This window comes from Haliotis cracherodii, unplaced genomic scaffold (assembly GCF_022045235.1).
Source record: "Haliotis cracherodii isolate W230 unplaced genomic scaffold, xgHalCrac1.p SCAF_3, whole genome shotgun sequence".
In the NCBI taxonomy this organism is placed as follows: domain Eukaryota; kingdom Metazoa; phylum Mollusca; class Gastropoda; order Lepetellida; family Haliotidae; genus Haliotis; species Haliotis cracherodii.
In genome coordinates, this window is record NW_027266286.1 from 60400642 (window position 1) to 60421982 (window position 21341).

A 21341-nucleotide genomic window follows, 5' to 3' on the forward strand; every position below is an offset into this window, starting at 1 on the left:
AATAATAGGAAAAAATGAAAGACACATAATAATAATAATAATAAAAAATAATAATAATATTAAAATAATAATAATAACAATAGGAAAAAATGAATTGAAAAATGAGACAAATAATAATAATAATAATAATAATAATAATAATAATAATACGAAAAAATAACTTAAATAATAAATTAAAAAATTAAAGACACCCTGACTTGAAAAGAGAAAGAATTTTAGCCGTGAGCAGGTATAAAGCATGACAGACACCATCAGTGATGACTATGGTTCGTATACACCCCATGAAATAATGCCAAAATGCTGGTTGAGAGATAATGGTTAGAAACCACAATTTGCAGGAAGCAGGCCAGACAGATTGAATGATTGAGAGGGAACCCCGGAATACAAGTGACGAGTGAAGGCAGGAAGAAGGATGACAACATTTTGAACACAGCTCTAAGACGACTTTTATCACTCATGACTCATCCCACATCTATCACACACAGGTCAATGCACCTTAGCTGGTTACCACGCAGTTACCTCCCTTACGCTGTTTAAACAATAATTGGATCCTACTAGATTATCAGTGGATATTGATTGCCTCATAGGACAAGAGTCGAAGGGTCCACTTAACGGTTGTAGCAAAGACCTCTAGTTTCCTATATCAAACAAGATCTACCGTACTGACGACTTAAGTTTCTTAATAGCTCGTACAACTTAATTACAAATCTCTAAATTAAACAACACCAAACCACTGAATACTTTTTTGTTACATGAAACAGCATTAATCTGTTAAAAAAAATATAAACACAACACATAAACATTTGAGAAGATAAATCAATAAAAAACATACACAAATTCATCTGTTTAGTGTTCTCCAATTCACATTCCAGATTTTCAAAAATACACACGTTAAAATTCTGCTTTTCAAACTATTTCAAATGAAAGCAATTAACTTAGAGCAGTCGAGCTTCACCACAAGCTTCTCAATCAAGTGGTAACATATTGATGTGAATATTGCTCATCAATGCCATGCGATAGTTTGATTGATTTCGTTTCTAGATTTTGCCGCGGCAGCATACAGCTGTGAGATGTGAGTCATCACCGAGCCAGTTCTGGAAAAACTCACCTATATGTATGAGCAAGCAACCAAACAGGAATTATCTCAATTGTGTCCAAATAATCTCCACATTCTAATTAACCTAAAAGAATTAAATAATTTTCTGACAAACCAACACTAAAACATAGAAACACTTTATATGTTGATTGTTGATTCACCCAAATCAATACACATAAAACAGGCCCTACGTATCAACTAGTGACATGTCTATTTACAAATAGGAGTTGTCAAGGACGACAAACTTCCCCCTTAACAAACAACTAATGTATGATTATGATGATGCTTGTGAGTAACGAGTGCGTTAACACCCTGTATAAAACTGGCCACTCCCCCTATACATTCACACTGTTACCTACGTAATTCACAACACGCTTTGGTCATGGTTGGACGACCCTGTCCCGGGCAGTTGTACTATGTGGCCATGGGTCAGTGAACACACCATTCTGCTTCCTTGTAAGTTGGCTGACCTACATTCACAGTCATTTCACTGACATTCTCATTGAGACGAGAAACTGGGTGTCAACGTAGTTCTATAAACAGCATCATGCGTGTACTGATCGTGTACTGATAAGACACCACGCGTAAGGTACCTGCTGCACCAAGCCGTAATCCCGACAAGCTCTCCCGAGACATGGCACTTAACAACAACAGAACGGCACATTCAAACGCCATGCTGTGATTGTCAAACGCCTAAATGTCTTACAGCCACTTTCTCAATGAAAAATTAATTCGACTTGTTAAAACACAAGATTGGATCAGCTCTGGAAATATCAAAAGGTGTCCTGTTGTAATGTAGCACCTTGTTGTTAGTATACCATCACATAATGAATGATATGATAAAACACACTATACATCTACATACATGTACTACACAAAAGAAGTTAAGAACGCCCTTGTCTTTCACATTACTATAGATTGACTGACAGATTAACTATAGTCTTATGAAACAAATTGGGTGCTCATTGACTTCTTTTGTGTAGTGTGTGTGTGCGTGTATATTAGTGTGTATATTCCTCTATAACAAGGATGGAAATAAATACAAAACGACACCCTGTTGTCAAACCGTTTTCGGTGACTAACAAGTTATTGACAGATTATTGATCTCTCACATAAGTACTATTAACAACCACTGTACACTTGAACTCCATCATGAGACCCACAATTCTCATTCAGCGAGCATTTGGTGTGTGAGTAGGGACACCATACACCATCGCCCTGTTCTACACGGGAGTATTAGAGCTACGGCTGTTGTAAGTCTATGTTAAATTATGGGAGGTGAGTGAGTGAGTGAGTGAGTATGTGAGTGGGTATGTGAGTGAGTGAGTGAGTGAGTGAGTGAGTGAGTGAGTATGTGAGTGGGTGGGTGGGTGAGTGAGTATGTGAGTGAGTGCGTATGTGAGTATGTGAGTGAGTATGTGAGTGAGTTAGTGAGTATGTGAGTGAGTGAGTGAGTGAGTGAGTGAGTGAGTGAGTGAGCAAGCAAGCGAGCGAGTGGTTTCATGCAGCTCTTAGCAATATTCCAGCAGTATGGCAGGGGCTTCATGCAATTGTGTACAGGAAATTGTACCAGGGTCTTCGGTGTGACGTGCGAACACTTTGACCACACATTTACCCCACCACTCTGTGGAGGTTACAACAGTCATTGCTAAGATAGCCTTGTAGAACAAGGACCTGGACTGTTACACAAAGGTATCTCACTGTCACCCCCAGTCAAGGAACGGCAGGGGAATCAGTCCACACATTGGTGACGGAAAATATACAGGGCTATTTGAAATTTCTCAAATGACCCTGACACCGTTTCCTGAGAGTAACAGGAGAAAGACAGGTATAACGCTGGGGATAAGGTATCCACAGGACTTATCAACATTTCATCTTCATACAGGATGACACTGACTAGCACCAGACTAAGCAGCCTTCTGTGTTAACTAGTCAGTTCCCAACTGATCAATGAGTGAGTACCTGAACTGTTTCCTGAGAGAGAGCATCTCGCTGTGAGCCCAGGTAGAGGAAGGGCAGGATTCGCGTTGGTCCGATGTTGGTGACAGGGAGACAGGGCTGGGACAGCGAGGTGAGGGGGGCACACTTGTAACTGCAGCTCGACTTGCTCTCACACAGAGAAGGGTGCATGGCTTGGAATGCCAAGAACCCCCCTGCAACACACAGACACATGATATTACCTCCACTGCACAAGATCATTAGTAATATGATCATAATAATATCAAGCTACAAGATAAAAAAACACACGATCAGAACAAAACATTACTGAAACAAAATAGAAACAATCTGCACCTGTAAAGACGGTGCCAGTGAATGTAATATGGTTGACATAGAACTCAAGTTTGACAGATGAAAAATTGTACCGGTATCATTTTAGGCCAAACATTATCATTATCAATTTCCATATCTCTAAAAAATTCAAAAAATAAAATGAAATGTTTATATTGGACAAAAGCATGTCCAACTGTTCGTTGTTGTTTGTTTGTTGTTTAACACAGCTCTCAGCAATATTCCAGCTATTTGACGGCGGTGTGTAAATAATCGAGTCTTGACCAGACAATTCACTGATTGACATCATGAGCATCAATCAATGCAATTGGGATACGATGACATGCATCAACCAAGTCAGTGAGCCTGACAACTCGATCCTGTTAGTCGCCTCTTACGACAAGTAAAGTCGCCTTTCACAGCAAGCATGGGTTGCTGAAGACCTATTCTACCCCGGATCTTCATGGGAACCATGTCAAACTGCGGTTATGGATCCTTCACAAGTGTACTCCAGTTGCTTATTGAGGTATTTGGTTCACATCATAAAGTAGAGTGAGCAGGATTCTTGTGCAATCTAAACCAATATTCAGCATCAACATACAGCCACCAAGCGACGAGCCAATGATTAACTGCCAACAGAGGTAAATGTGGAGAAGTGAGCAATCCCCTTATGATGTATCATCAATGGCATGTTAGTACCCGGTAATCAATTCCCTGATTTCAGAGTCACGATACCCACAACACTTACACTCCTACAACCAATAGCACCTGTTGATCACAGAAACAGGATGCAACAGTATTTTCTAAAATTGTTAAATAACATAAATCATCCCTTAATGATTGCAATCAAACCAAATACTGCAATTTGTTTATATAAACTTGTTTGACCAGATTGTACATCAACTTCTATATGTGTAGATCCGGGGTAGAGTAGGTCTTCAGCATCCCATGCTTAACGGAAAAGGCGACTAAAGGGATCGGGTGGTCAGGCTCGCGACTTGATTGATGCATGTCATCGATCCAAATTGCATGGATCGGTGCTCATGATGTCAATCACTGGACTGTCTAGACTTGATAATTTACAGACCGCCGTCATATAGCTGGAATATTGCTGAGGGCGGCGTTAAACAACAAACAAACAAACAAAACAAAACTGTATTACAAAGGTAGCAACATATAAAGATGGTGATCATCCATACTATCTTGTCATCAGTTTCACATCTAACTTTTAAATGACACCCACAGATCCTAAACTTCTTCATGTTGAAATCAAACAGGAAAACTTTTTCCAAGTGGTTTTCCCATTTCTCAACTGTGTCTTACCTATAACTTCCTGATAGTGACGTTTTTCTACAGATTAAATAAACAATAAAGCAAACAGGATACTAAATGATAACATCACATCCCTGTATGAGATGTTTTCCCATGCTGTTTGTGAATGGAGGAAGGAGGCCTAGTTATGCTAATGAGATGACACATCCACCTAGGATGAACACATATCTGCACTGAGGGAGTGTCCAGCTGTATGGTCAATATCATCCGTATCTCCCTCCCCACCCTCTTATATGACAGTTACAACACCCTCTCTATTGTGTTACACTCACATCACTAACTTCCAGATAGCACGTTGGATCCTATTAGTGATCATGTTTTTGTGGCCACCATTGACGTACTTTGTAATGAAGCAAGTTCATTGGCAGATTGTATGCAACAGTGAGTCAAAATCAATTGATACCAATGACCAGTATCAAATTGGAAATTTGTTGGTCATTCATTATCACAATTTCTTTCAAAAGAGGTCATCATTTCGAGAAATTTCAAGAACAATTGACTCAAAGGATGTTACAATGCCTGAAACAAAAAGACCCAAAAATCTTGTTTCTTCATATTCTTCATGAAATAATAAAGATAAAAAAACAGGTCCTTTCCCACAATACAATCTTAGTGTGTGATTGTCATAGGTCTATGCTAAAGTATGTGAAATCCATCAGTCGAGCACTCAGATGTGTAGAACAGACCCTTAAACATGTTAACATCAGGAGATGCAAAGTAAAACACAAACTTCTCAAACTGCATAAGTTATTGCTTCTTCCAAATTGTTTCTGACAATCCTGCAATGTAAGTTACAATTTCCCATCCCTGTAGGGCACCTGTCTGCTCTCTGCTCCATATACCTGTCTATATTCCCCATCCAATCACCATCCTATCATCCCATGTTAGAGTCTCCCCTGTGCATACATAAGCCTTCCTCCACCTCCCTCTCACAGGAGGCTGTGGGCCTCCTCACACCTTATCTCCTTACACTCAGGATTTAATCCATTTTTTTGGTGTATGAGTTAAGATGCTATTTTGGTTAAGCCGTCTATCTTTGATGCATGGATTCTGGGAACACAGCAGACACCAGGAATGAGGCAGACTAGCTAAGAGGCGAAGAACTCATCACACCTTGGTTTACATTACACTTTCAATCTTAGCTTAAATGATTTTCAATAAAACCTTCGAAGACATAGCCAAAATGAAAAAGTGTTTTTGCTCTCTGCAAGTAAGATCCACAAGTAAGCTAAACATTTCAAAGTTTCCATAAACATTGATTATTTTTATCTGTCCGTCAAACAAAAATAGCTTATACAATCAATCGAAACTACTTACTGATTAACAAATATGATTTTTTCACAAATGTGAAATTCTCATGTCTCGTGTGAACACCAACTTCTGAAGAAGATAACTCATCTTACCTTTGAGGAAAGTGACGGAGTTGTAGACAAGTGCCAGTTTGCGTAACAGAACGTAGACAAAGTTGTCCTCGGTGAAGAGGGAGGGGTCCTCCGTGCACTGATCGTACACGATGACATTCCAACTCTCGTCAATATCCGCATGACATGTCTGTGCCAGCAGGTCTCTAACGTGTACCTACAACACAGTAAGCTCTCTGTACATGCACAGCACCTTCAGCCATGGACATATCACACCATCACAGCAAAATGTGTGCAAGTGTGTGTTATGGTCAGAATGTCCTGAAGTCGACACCATGTACATTCCATGTTTCATCTAATTTAACCCGAACATTCATGTTAATGGATATACTGTCATTCACGCCCGAGAACATTCTCATGCATCATCTGCACCAATCATCTAATAACAAAAATATCTGAAAATAGAATGGTCATAAATGACAAAGAATAATTTCACAACAGCATCATTTTCCTGTCATTCATTTCAGTGAGTTTAAAACTACTTGTTGTCTACATCCAGTAGAGCACCAGTGCATCTGGAATAGGGAAGCCATCTTTGTTAAGGCATCTGATTGAGAATCTACATAAGTATTGACATGAGAGAGCCATTAAAAAACATTTAATTCTATCTCGATTCATCTGGAAATGAATCTGATACTTTCACATGCAAGGAAAGAGTTGATAAGTAGTCTTATTCCAAGCACTCTTGCCCATCAATTTGGTATCAGATTCACAATAAAAACAGCCCAAGAAAAGAGGAACATGTTGATGGGATCGAATCCAATATTCCAATGAATCTAGTGCATTTCTTTCTAAAATCAGCTTGATTTATGGTTTTCCTCCTGGGAAATCAAATAAGAAAATTCTAACTTTCCTTTCATCACGAAAGCCCTAGAAATCTCACTTGTAATACATACATGCCTTTCAAGTGTGTTCCGTCTCAGTGTAGAGTTACATCTTGGTTGAGTGTGATTGGACATCACCTAGCTCTCATACAATACAGCAGCTGGTGTCATTATGTCCATACATACATTTTTTACCTAGGAGGGCAAACATATCCGGGTTCACATAAATCATATGTGCCCTAGGGACACATCATGTCATGAGACAACAGTGTGTTGTTTCCGTCATCCGAATGGCATTGTTAAAGTCATTCAAATTTGGTGACTCGGAATGACGTCACACTAGAAACGACATCATAGCTGAAGATTGTTGATGTCATTCGACAAATTGTGGTTACCGACTGTCCTTATAGGTAAACTTTAAAATTTGTCTCTGTATGTAGACATCTTCGTCAATACATAGAACATTATATTTGTGTTTATGTCATACTACGTTTACGATACTTGGCCTAAATTCCGGAATTTACCTTGCACGGGAAATACCGGAATTTAGACACTCATGTCGTAAACATAGTATGACATGAACACTCATATAATATCCTCTACAAACCTGATACCAGAACAGTTATTATACACTTGCTACAAGCAACCCTATGTTAAACGCATCATCCCTGTGAGTATACAGTTATTATCATCTTGCCTTTATGTATATATCATAAGAATGGTGTACTTAGAAAGTTTAATGTTACATATTTCATGACTTGTAAAAGAACACCAGACGATGTTAGACTAAAATGTCTGTTAAGAATAAAAAATTTGCTTTTCTGAAACATGGCCTTGTGTAACAGTCTAAGTTTTATCTCATCTGCAATGGAATCATGAAAGTGGAGATTGATCTGTCATGCTTGGAATCAATACGTGTATCTGTTGCTGGGACATGAAACATAGATGATGCGGACAGAGACTCTCAACACACACAGCCAGTCAGTTGGAAGCTGACTTTGCGTATATGTATAGGTATAGAGCAAACAAAACATATTCATTATTAATCAATTCGGCAAATACCAATAGTTCTCCACTCCCACCTACTATCTATCCAGCAAGGTACACTGCATGCTAGGTACTTGTGGATGGTGATACTGTGATACACTAGAATTTAGTATGTTTAAGTTGAAACGATTATTGGGGACTTGCCCAATGTAAAAGTGGTATATAACTTGGGTGAGTGAAATTTTCATATCTTGGATAGTGAGCATGCCAGTGTTAACATTGTTCAAGCTAGTGGTCTGGAAAATACAACACTGGATATCCATACAGTTCCTTACCAGGCTTACAGTTTCATATCAGATTGCTCCAATCATTTGGGTCAATGAGCTTGTAGTGTTTTTTTGTGGTGAGTGTCTGTGTGAGCATGTATGATGTATACTATATGTAGGTACTTGTGTGTGCATGCATACTGTTTGTGAGTTCTTGTGTGTGAGCCTGTGTGTGTATGTATACTTGTAAGATATATGTGTGAGCATGTGCTTGTGGTGTGTGTGCATGTATACTGTTTATGAGTTCTTGTGTGTGCATGCATACTGTCTGTGACTAGTGTGTGAGCCTGTGTGCATGGATACTGTCTGTGACTAGTGCGTGAGCCTGTGAGCATGGATACTGTCTGCAAGTGTTTTGCGTGTGAATGCATACTGTCTGTGTGTTGTGTGTGTGAGCCACTGTGTGCATGCATACCGTCTGTGAGTAGTGTGTGAGCCACTGTGTCCATGCATACTATCTGTGAGTAGTGTGTGTGTGCCACTGTGTGCATGCATACTGTCTGTGAGCTACTGTGTGCATGCATTCTGTCTGAGAGTAGTGTGTGAGCCATTGTGTGCATGCATACTGTGTGTGCGTAGTGTGACTGAGCCATTGTGTGCATGCATACTGTCTGTGAGTAGTGTGTGTGAGCCACTGTGTGCATTCATACTGTCTGTGAGTTTTGTGAGCCATTGTGTGCATGCATACTGTCTGTGAGTAGTGTGTGAGCCATTGTGTGCATGCATACTGTCTGTGTGTAGTGTGTGTGAGCCTCTGTGTGCATGCATACAGTCTGTGAGTAGTGTGTGAGCCACTGTGTGCATGCATACAGTCTGTGAGTTTTGTGTGAGCCATTGTGTGCATGCATAGTGTGTGAGCCATTGTGTGCATGCATACTGTCTGTGAGTAGTGTGTGTGAGCCACTGTGTGCATGCATACAGTCTGTGAGTTTTGTGTGAGCCATTGTGTGCATGCATAGTGTGTGTGAGCCATTGTGTGCATGCATACTGTCTGTGAATAGTGTGTGTGAGCCACTGTGTGCATGCATACTGTCTGTAAGTAGTGTGTGAGCCACTGTGTGCATGCATACTGTCTGTGAGTTTTGTGTCAGCCATTGTGTGCATGCATAGTGTGTGTGAGCCATTGTGTGCATGCATACTGTCTGTGAATAGTGTGTGTGAGCCACTGTGTGCATGCATACAGTCTGTGAGCAGTGTGTTTGTTCACATTCATCACACGTTTGGAATTCAGGATTTTAAAAACCTATCTCAGTTAGTGAAAGTGACATTTTCCTATAATTACCGTCACCACAATTCAATTTAATTGTCATACTCAAACTACCACCCATAGCAACATATCAGTCTTCAACTCTACAAACTTTCAGATAGATCAGTCACAATGTCTCCCAAACACCATCAGCAATTGGGACTTTGATGTGGTTTCTTACTTTGCTTAATAAGCTTTGTGGTGAGTCAAGGCCGACTATTAGTTCACTTGGCTGGGCGTGTGATAGTCACATGGGCAGGGTAATACACTAGCTGTCAAGACCTCACTGTGACTCAGGCTCTCACATCAGCCAATCAATCATAAGTAGATAGGCATCAATGTCATATCAATATAGACAGGCCCTCATATACTCCAGTAACAATGCTGTGTTGACATATTTCCATAATTAACGAAGAGACACTATAAAGCATGAGTACAAAAACACAGAGAACCGTTTTTGAAAAATATACCAGATGAAGTTACTGAGTGCAATGTTTCTACAAGTCTCGAGAGTATGTACTTAAAATATCTTAAAAAACAGTAATATATAAACCACAAATCAATTAGTTCTTTAACTAATGGTTCAAAATCATTCCAACACATATTTAAGAAGCCACCCGAAAACACAAAGAGCCAAATCTCATTTTTTTATGTTGGATGCATTGTAAAACACAACTTTATGGACAGAAGCAGTCAAACTCATCAACGATAGTGACTCAAACTACAACTTAGTTTACTACTGACTGTGGAAAACACCGACAGCAATCTATCATTATTGCTTATCTTTCAGTACAACTCTTTGTCAACAGGTACTTGCATTGTTGATACATCATTTAACTGCCAACAGTAACTCCACAGAAACATTTTCCAGGTGAGCTATCAACACCTCAACATCACCTCCACACTGATGGCTGCAAGGGTACAATATATTTGACAAGAATACCATCTCCAGTTTAATGGCATCTTTATGAAGCCTTGGATGGTAGCTAAGAACCCCCAAAAAACAACGTGCACACATGTATTTTACTGTGAACTAAAAGGAACAAAAGTGGGAACAAAGTCATCCATATCTAAAAAAACAACAGTATCTATTTCAAAGTCTTTGTTAATCACTCCAATTGCAAAAAACAGATGTTTGTATACTTTTCACATGACTGGTGGCAAGTTAGGTACGTTAACCACTAACCTTCTCCCAGTGTTCTCCTCCCAAGCTACAGATCTGTATGCATCATAAACAATGGTGGGGTTGAGTCAGCGTCTAAGGGTTAACACACTGGCATGTGAGACAGGGAATCACTACAATTTGTGATGTCATTTGACAGTAATGTCGTGCCTCTTTAGTCATAACCCCAAACAAACGAAAGGTCTTGTCAACATATGTGTTTGCTGAAGTAATACACTGCATATGGCAAAAACAATAGCAAGGATGACAGACGAGCCTCAACCAGGCTGTCTCGCCATTCTTGCAACATTGCTAAGACAGTATGAGTAGTTTATTTAATCTAATTCTTTTTAAATTATTTTAAAATTCTCTTTTTATATACATTGGAAAGAAACCATGACAATATCTCCATTTTCAGAAATTGAGGAAATCTAGATATGCCAAACAATTATAGACTTGCATGGAACTATAAAATATATTTTATATTTTAGGGTGTCTATAGGGACCTTGACTAACACAAATAATTATTTATTTTTTTCTTCGAAAGAACCTTTCCTCTTCTGCTGTTTTCAAGAAAACTAGACATGGTTTAGTTTGATCTAGACTTGCCTAGGCTTCTAGTAAAAATAAATAAAACATATGTATATATATATGAATTCCACAGACATGGCACAGGACTAATGGGGACCATAGCTAGTTAAATGTTAAATTCTAAATTTCCATTCTCAATGTTTTCACAAAGTTACCATCCATATCTACATGTACTCGCTGGCAGTGGTATGTACCAAAGGTCAATCATTTACGTTCAACCTAGTTTGGCATTTTAAGTACAATATTTGTCATTTACAACAAGGTAAGTTCATCAGGTTTATTCATTGTGGCTAGGTCATGAAGGACAACAAAACCACATTAATGTTTTGGGCCTTGGTCAACAGTCCAAATTAACTAGCCTGATCAGTGATAACATATGCGGACATCCCTTAAAAAGCCTGCAAGTTTAGTCGCCCACATTCCTTTGACATGAGACAAAGCTAGTTGGTGTCAGTCTCTGTCCCAACAGGCTAACTGATGTTGTAAGTACATGCTAGAAACAAGTGGTTGTGATTCATGTCATTGTTGGGTTAAAAATAAAGATGATGAGATGGTCAATTACCTTTCACTGACCACAAGCATGGTGATTAACAAATGTTTTCATGCCAGTCTTATGAATGTTTTAGTCTCAAGTCAACATTATACAAAATCTTATCTCATAAAATTGCTTCAATTTGAAATAAATATAAGCCATTAACAAACTTGTTTTGGTAAACGTTTTCATCACAACAGCAGTTTATAGTCCTGATTTTAAAACTGCGGTGGGCTAATATTTTGTTGTGTTTTTTTTATAAACATTTTAAGCTACTGTTAAACTTTCTCTTTCAAATGTATGGAACCAGTACCTGGTAACTGGATAGAATGTTGCCAAGCACTTAGTGAAGGACAATATATTAGTTAGTTCCTGGGGGGTTACAAATATGCCAAAGTTGCATAAAACATGACAAACTTGTAGACCAATATTGTCACGGTATGAATCAGTGTTCACCCAGCAGAGATACTGTCAAACATGTCAAACATGACGTCAGTGAAAATTATTGAGTTAACAAACTTGCTGGGCGATGTAATTCCCTGACAGCTGGATGTCAAATGCACCTAATTTGCACCACAACAACTGCCTGGTGCATGTTTTGTGCACAGGTGAGCGTCACACAACCTTGACCCTGATAACATTGAGCCCCGAGTTGTCAATGTTTGACGTCCCACAATCCACTGCTTCACTACTCAGGCACTTAAACCACTGTCAACATTCATGGTTGTGCAATTACACCCTTTTTCAAACTCTACGCTATCGAGAATGGTTGAAAAGGATAACCTTTGATAAAAAAGGATAACACACATTTCAGCCATAAATTCAGTTGTCAACTTCTGTATCGCGGAAAAGGATACCCATATCAAGGTCATATGACTAAGATTGAACTGGAGTAAAAGTTACAGGAGCATCATCCATAGTGAAGATGGACTTGTGTAATGTCCCAACATACTTCCACCAGATAAAGCAGGGCAATCTCCACTGCTGTATTCATTCATGACGATGTAAGATTACCCACACCAAAATAGAAACAAGGTATACATTTCCACCAGACTTTTCTGACAATTTAAATAAAAATAAAAAGTTGCCCATTCATAACAGAAGATTTACTCTTAGTTGAGCAAATCACAGGCTCCATGCGGAGACTGGCATGAGGCCAGAGTGATCCCCACAGCTTGTAGGCAGCTTCTACAGAAATACTTTCATATTGGCCAGTCCAGCTACATATTGCCTTAACCGCATTCATAAGTCAACTATGTGCAGCAAATGTGTAGCAGCCCAATCAGGTGATCAGCCCTGTGGGGAAGCTCCTGCTTCTTGTAGTCTGTCCATCAGGATGTGAAGTCTCAGATACACAGCACCGATATCTACCCAAACTGGTGAATATAAACATGTATCACACAGCACTTCAAGCTGTGGAGGAATGGGATATAGCTTGGTTGTCGTCTGATGTACAGCAGACGTAATTAACCTGACTTGTACACAGGATAATAAATATTATTTTGATATTCATATCATTTTTACAAAGGGCTTTGACCACAAGACCAAAGCAAAAACATCTAACTATTGGGCAGTTTGGTAGTAACTAGATGACTAGTGCCAATTTCTAACGCTGTTATAAGGAACAGGTTTTCAACTAAAAAGATTTGTGTGAAAAATTTGGAAATGTATTCAGAGAAAATGTCAAAAAAATGGGAATTAATACCAATGGCTTGATAATAGGTATGTATTGAACCGCTAGCTGCACATCTACTGCAGCTGTTGATGTCCACGACCGGTGCAGCAGGAACCTGATCCACTCAGGGGACATTATGTACCAGCTTGTGCCATGCTCTGTACAGGAACAGAGCTACTATGAGCTCATGGCTAGTGTATATATATGCTCATAAACACATCACTCAGCCAATGGCCAGTGCATACACTTGTTAAACACATCCCTTTGCACATAGCTTGTGTATATATGCAAGCTAATACATAAATCTCTCAGCTCATGGCTAGTGTATATGTGCAAGCTATACATAAATCCCTCAGATCATGGCTAGTTAGTCCTGCACCATGACTGTGGAATATATTTATGTTTTGAAAAAAAAAAAAAATGCACACAAAAGCAAGTCTAGCAAGCTATGAAATCAGCATAGGGATTTTTGTTTTTTTTAGAGTCAAGAAGGATATTGTGTCATATAAGATTTCATAGACTAAATGGTAGTCTAATGGCTAGTGTATATATGCAAGCTATACATAAATCCCTCAGGTCATAGCTGGTGTATATGTGCAAGCTATATATAAATCCCTCAGCTCAAAGCTAGTGTATATATATACATTCTAACTATCACATCCCTAAGCTCATGGCTAGTGTATTAATGCGAGCTATACATAAATTCCTCAGCACATAGCTAGTGTTTATGTGCAAGCTATACATAAATCCCTCAGCTCAAAGCTAGTGTATATATATACATTCTAACTATCACATCCCTAAGCTCATGGCTAGTGTATTAATGCGAGCTATACATAAATTCCTCAGCACATAGCTAGTGTTTATGTGCAAGCTATACATAAATTCCTCAGCACATAGCTAGTGTATATGTGCGAGTTATACATAAATCCCTCAGCTCAAAGCCACCGTATATATGCAAGCTAATACATAAATCTCTCAGCTCATAGCTAGTGTATATGTCCAAGCTATACATAAATCTCTCAGCTCAAAGCTGGAGTATATGTCCAAGCTAATCATAAATCCTTCAGCTCATAGCTAGTGTATATATGCAAGCTATACATAAATCCCCCAGCACAAAGCTAGTGTATATGTCCAAGTTATACATAAATCTCTCAGCTCAAAGCCAGTGTATATATGCAAGCTATACATAAATCCTTCAGCTCATAGCTAGTGTATATGTCCAAGCTATACATAAATCCCTCAGCTCATAGCTAGTGTGTATGTCCAAGCTACACATAAATTCTTCAGCTCATAGCTAGTGTATCATGTGTATATATGCAAGCTATACATAAATCCCCCAGCACAAAGCTGGTGTATATGCACACTATCACATCCCTAAGCTCATGGTTTGTGTATACTTGCAAACACATTACTCAGCTCACAGCTAGTACCTATGTGTTCGCCAACACATCACTCAGCATCACCTATCGTGGATTACAGATGTCGACAAGCAGCATGGTGAGCACCATGATGCAACAACCTCCGACTTTGCAACTTCCACACACATTCTAAAACCTCCTCCCAACAACATCTGCCTCTTCTCCACATTCTAGCAGTATGACAGCCCTGATCAAATGTTTCTAATTCTTAACAGCACAACAACAATGCTTATTGTTTGCAGTCTACAAATGTGAGTCATCATCCAAGGTGCTGAGGTGGCTGTAGATGTGAATCGGTGTGAGGATATGCTGGCTGGCTGGCCTGCCTGGCCCACAGTGGCAGGAGGTGGACCACTTGAGTCACAGAAAAAAGTGGTAGCAGTTGGCTAAAGGGGTCAGAAGTATGATGTAGTACAAATGTCTTCCAAAGAGGACCAAAGAGAGAGAGAGAGAGAGAGAGAGAGAGAGAGAGAGAGAGAGGGGGGAGAGAGAGAGAGAGGGAGAGAGAGAGAGAGAGAGAGAGAGAGAGAGAGAGAGGGAGGAGAGAGAGAGAGGAAGAGAGAGGAGAGAGAGAGAGAGAGAGAGGGAGAGAGAGAGAGAGCAGTCCACTCCTATCCCATTGAAATGCTGTCATACAGTAAACAGTTGGCACTACCAATCTTCTTTGTGACAACAAGTGACACCTCCTGGGAGATATGGTCTGAACATCCAACAGGTGGGACGAAGGGGCCAAGGCTGGGATGACCATCTTCAGCATCAACAAACAAGGAAAATCAATGTGTAACTGGATGATTCACAACTGCGCACTCTGAGGCTACACCGTCACTCAGGCTCAAGTCCCTATCAATGAAGCACAATCATCACTCTGGTGGATATCCGGAATCAAGGTTCCATATCAAGAAATAGCAGCACAGATGAATGAATACATATAAGCAGATGGGCCGACAGATTTCTTGCTTTACTAATTTGGAAGGTCAATATGCCAATACATGTTGAATCGTGAGTGACGACACCATCAATGAATCATAAGAAACATAGACCTAATCATATTAGTTTTCTATTGATCATTTGGCTGCAACAAGCTTCAACAGCAACGAATCGATGAGATTTGTATTACAGAGTTTCAGCTTCAGTTGTTCTTGGAGTAGGCATCTGTAAATTTAATTGTAAATTGTTATGTAAAAAGTATTGGGCAATTGCGTTACTTTTTTCAGTTATGTCTGTATCATGAGTGGATGAGTGAATGAGTGAGTGGACAAGAGCATCCTCACAGGTGAAAATGTCAACGGGTCTGTTTGAGACAAATGAAATTGAAGAGGGATTAGTTGTTTTCTCCCAAAATCCAACGACTTTACATAAATCACTCATCCACAATGAGTGGTGGACTGTTGGATATGAATGGTGTCTACCTCTCCACAATCAGAACAGCAGCGGCTGCCACACCCAAGGACATGCCTGATTCTGCAGTGGCTTATCCACAGACATGCCTGATTCTGCAGTGGCTTATCCACACCCAAGGACATGCCTGATTCTGCAGTGGCTTATCCACACCCAAGGACATGCCTGATTCTGCAGTGGCTTATCCACAGACATGCCTGATTCTGCAGTGGCTTATCCACACCCAAGGTCATGCCTGATTCTGCAGTGGCTTATCCACAGACATGCCTGATTCTGCAGTGGCTTATCCACACCCAAGGACATGCCTGATTCTGCAGTGGCTTATCCACACCCAAGGACATGCCTGATTCTGCAGTGGCTTATCCACAGACATGCCTGATTCTGCAGTGGCTTATCCACACCCAAGGACATGCCTGATTCTGCAGTGGCTTATCCACAGACATGCCTGATTCTGCAGTGGCTTATCCACAGACATGCCTGATTCTGCAGTGGCTTATCCACACCCACAGACATGCCTGGGTTTCAATACTACTTTACTAAACAAGGTGGAGATGATCTTGGCACTCCTGATATAAAGGACATTGAACTTTAATCAGTGAATGACCTACAATCAAGCCAGACTCTTTAAACACGATCAAAAGTCAAGACTAGTACCCATAAGGCCTTCTGATTACCTTCTCATGTACCGTTACTTCAACAAATAAATTACAAAGCATCATTCAATCGGGACTTGTAAATGCTCAAAGAAGAAAAGGTCGTGAAAAAGATCCTGTTTTTGGTCTTGTCCAAGGGAAATAAAAGTAACTAGGCCGGATCCAACGCAGTGAGTGTAAGTCAGCTTATTCATAGCTGTCAATATTGATCAAAACATGAATCATACTTCAGTTGGTAGCTTCCAGGCTGGTCGTGTTTAGTATGTATGTACTGTGGTTGTGCAATATGGGGAAATACAGAAACATCGTCACTGCTATACATGGATCTCTTGACTACAACAAACAATTGAACATTTAGCCTGTACAGTAGTATTGACGGGCAGGAGAAAAGATAAAAATAGGTAAATCAGTCAGAGCTGTATTCAGGAGTTAGAGAGATGTGAATGGTCTTGTTAGTCACGTAATCATCCATGACAAATGTTGCATTGTGGGTTGAGCTCGGCAAGATAAAATCATATAACACCATTTCTTTCTTTCTCAGCACTCGCTCAATGATATCGTACATAGGCAATCTAACTGAAACAGGAAATTTCAGCTAATGATAAACTACTTTGCCATGAAGCAGATCACTTTGGGCTAGGGAACAAGGCCTAGTATTTACCACCCCCAGACTGTTAGCATTACATATATGACTGAAAGAAAGTTAATAACCACTCAATTCTTTTAAATGCAATAGTTAATGTCCTGCCATGACAGATTAACTACAGCAATATGTAAGAATCGGGTGGTCCCTAACTTTTTAAATAGTATATAACTACTCATCCAATTAGTCATAACATATTGGTAAAACTATCAGAAGCGGGAAATTTCCACTGACCCACAGTCACCTCCAACATGGGGCAGATTACCGAGGGTGAACGTGGCAAATATTCCATGTTACATAGATCTGTTCACAGACCTGTGACCAGGCAGTGCCATGTGTGGACCTGTGTTAGACTTAGGCTGTCTTACCATGTCCTGCTGAAGACGCCTCTTGACCAGTTTGGAGCAGCATACATTTACGCTCTGTTGAATGTGGCTGGTGTTGAACTCGAGGAATGACCGACTGTCAATCACCAGGACCTACAATGATAAACAACATTGAACATTGTAACCCAAGCATTGTATGTTTAAAATATCTAGTTCGAAAGTATCTAAGAAGACGGGTTTGGCCCTGTAGAGTGAGTGAGTGAGTATGGTTTTACGCTGCTTTTAGCAATATTCCAGCAATATCACAGCAGGGGACACCAGAAATGGGCTTCGTACATTGAACCTATGTCGGGAATCGAACCCGGGTCTTCGGCATGATGAGCTAACCTTTAACCACTAGGCCATCTGACCGCTCCTGGCCCTGTCGAGCTACACAGCAGTAGAAACTAAATTTTCGGCATTTTAATGGTAACATACAGCAAAACCCTTAAAATGGCAAATTTCTACTAGTCCTTATGATACCTATTGGGCTGTTTGGCATGGACTATGAGACAAGTTCCATTTTCTAACACTGCACAGGAATCTAGACTTGCCAAGTCATTCTAGACTTCACTTGGATTCAATTTAAATTTATTCCTATGGTCTGGGAGACAGACTAACATCACTGTTCTGGATCCACTCTTCAGAGAGCAATGACCACTGTAGTTTGTTAAGATATGGGAGTTACAAGTCATATTGTTAAGAAGGATTTGTGCACATGGTCCTGAACCCTTGTACCTCAACTACTTCAGGAATAAAAAAAGGTTATACTTAAATATATAGCCTTGTTCAAAGGCTGCACTGAATGATATGTCCATGGATGTACAGTGATTCTATCCTTATAATCAACAAGCCTAGATAAGCCGACAGTATCCAAGAACGCCATGGACAACTTCTTGTTGTTTATATAATTGAGGAAATATGATTTAATGACCTTAGAGACCTGTGCAAGTCTATTCCAAGTTCTATTTCAACTCCAGGTTAACGCTAAAGTCAAGTCTGTGGTGAATACATGTAACCAGACAACTGAATGTACTGAACCGCTCTAGCTCGGAACTGATGACACATTGCCACCCAGGCAAGCTACACCTTCTTTCCAATATCACAATAATAAATAATTGGAATTGCCATTCTTAATATTCCCACCCGGAGGACTCTCCACAAACAGGCATGTGGTCTGACGGAGAAACCACAACCTTTGTTTCTATCCTCACATCAATTCTTCTATTGTATTTCAAAAGTTCAAGGCTGAAAATTTATTACAAGGAAATCACATCAAATCAAACTTGAAGACCATGACTGAATCAAGTGCTGAGAGCATCCACATGTATTGCAAAGTCAGCGGCGGGGATGGAACTTGCGCCAAGTCAAGGAGTGCAGTGGCGGCAGCAGTTTGAAGGAGAGTTCCCTGCAGGTATGTTCCCCCATTGTGCACCTGGTATTGCACTCAGCCACTGCTTACTACAGGTGTGCCATCTTTCATTATCCTACAGGATGCACACAACACTTCAATAACACCAAGGAGGAAGAGGCCATGTTGTCATCAAAGCATGGACAAGCTGAATTGGGTTTATATTAACACAAATAAAACACTCCTGTTTCAAACAGAACCATGACATCATTCACCATAAGTTGAGTGAGTCAATTTTACACCTCTTTTAACCATATTTTAGTCATATACGTCAGCAGTAAATAAGACAGGGAGGAAAGTCAGAAGTCAGCGTCGGAAATTGGCACTAGTCCCATAGTCCTGGCCAAACTGCCCAATAGTTAAGGTATCCTAAGGACCAGTAGAAATTTGCCCTTTTTAAAAGTTTAGCTATATGTTATCATTATGACTAGTGGACTATAACTGTTAGTTCCTGTTGCTGGAAGATATGCGTGGTTGTTTTTTTCCTGCAATGTATTTGATAAATGACAACACATCAGTCCCCCAGGCCATAACTAAGTGTAATGCGTACAGGCCGTAGACTAGTCATAACCATCATGCTAGCAGCCTTCTGGTACACAGCTATACCCTGACCCCATCAGTACCAGAGCAGGGTGCACAGGGAGTCAGCAGGAAGGATGTAGACACGTCATAATTGCGCAAATATTACGACCCGCTGTCTGATAACCTGAGTGACCTCAGGCTGAAGTCTTCAACCCGGGAGGGGAGGAGGTAGTCTGCACCAACAGCTCCAACATACCCAGATACAGGGAGCCTGCGTCAGACAGGGCACACTGTGTGATGTCACTGGACTCGCCGCAAACACGTCATACAAATTCCTGCAACTCTTACTCCTTACTGGACACCCTGTTATTTATGGGTTATGGATCTCAACAAAAGCAAAGTATAACTGATTTTCTTGAACATCGTAATTCTTGGGTCCCTTCAATGTGTTCAGCTATAAAAGTCACCCGCGCATGACAAAACAACTGTTCTACAATCTTTTCCTCTCTTGAAAAATACAACATAATACGTATCAGGAGAATTTTCACTGATAACATCTGCCTCAGAGGTGTGAGTAGTCTTTTCTATTGACATGATCAAACAGGAAAGCTTCACCTGTTGCCATTAGGGGTGTCACCAGGGTGGAGAAGTGACTAAACTGTCAACGTTCAGGGTGATGCTAGGATGTGGCAGTGACTCACCTGTCAACGACCTGTCACCATCGGTGGTGTCACTATAGTGGAGAAGTGACTAAACCGTCAACGTTCAGGGTGATGCTAGGATGTGGCAGTGACTCACCTGTCACCATCAGGGGTGTCACTAGGGTGGTGATGTGACTAAACTGTCACCTTCCAGGGTGATGCTAGGATGTGGCAGTGACTCACCTGTCACCATTAGGGGTGTCAATAGGGTGGTGAAGTGACTAAACTGTCACCGTTCACGGTAATGCTTGAATGTGGCAGTGACTCACCTGTCACCATCGGTGGTGTCACTAGGGTGGAGAAGTGACTAAACTGTCACCGTTCAGGGTGATGCTAGGATGTGGCAGTGACTCACCTGTCACCATTAGGGGTGTCAATAGGGTGGTGAAGTGACTAAACTGTCACCGTTCAGGGTGACATGACAATGTGTCAGTGACTCATCTGTCACTGACCTGTCACCGTTAAGGGGGCCACGATGGTGTGGCTGTGACCTACCTGTCACCATTAGACACACAAAGTTGGAGAAGTGACTCCACCTGTCACTGTTCAGACTGGATCGCAAGCATTGAAAACTAGAATCAAGACTCACAGATCCTGACCCACCGACTTGCAGTGGAATATTACCAATGGGATTGATTATCCCTGCTACTGACAGCCACACAGCAGTATGAGTCACACTGTCACCCTTGCTCATTCATACAGGTGTCTTATGTCACTATCATAATATTTCATCAGGAATCTACAACTGTTTCAGGAATGAATGATTGAAA

The 21341-nt window shown here is 40.4% G+C and overlaps 1 protein-coding gene across 3 annotated transcripts in view; it reads right to left on the reverse strand.

The window, feature by feature from the left end:
• LOC139474479 (dual specificity protein phosphatase 16-like) overlaps positions 1-21341 on the reverse strand; it is a 75592-nt gene that overhangs the window by 17090 nt on the left and 37161 nt on the right. For all 3 annotated transcript variants that reach the window (XM_071257517.1, XM_071257518.1, XM_071257516.1), the window contains exons 3-5: positions 17941-18051; positions 6100-6274; positions 3059-3249 (exon numbers count right to left, since the gene is read on the reverse strand). In XM_071257517.1, the coding sequence (XP_071113618.1) occupies positions 3059-3249; positions 6100-6274; positions 17941-18051 (477 nt within the window). The remainder of the gene's footprint in view (positions 1-3058; positions 3250-6099; positions 6275-17940; positions 18052-21341) is intronic.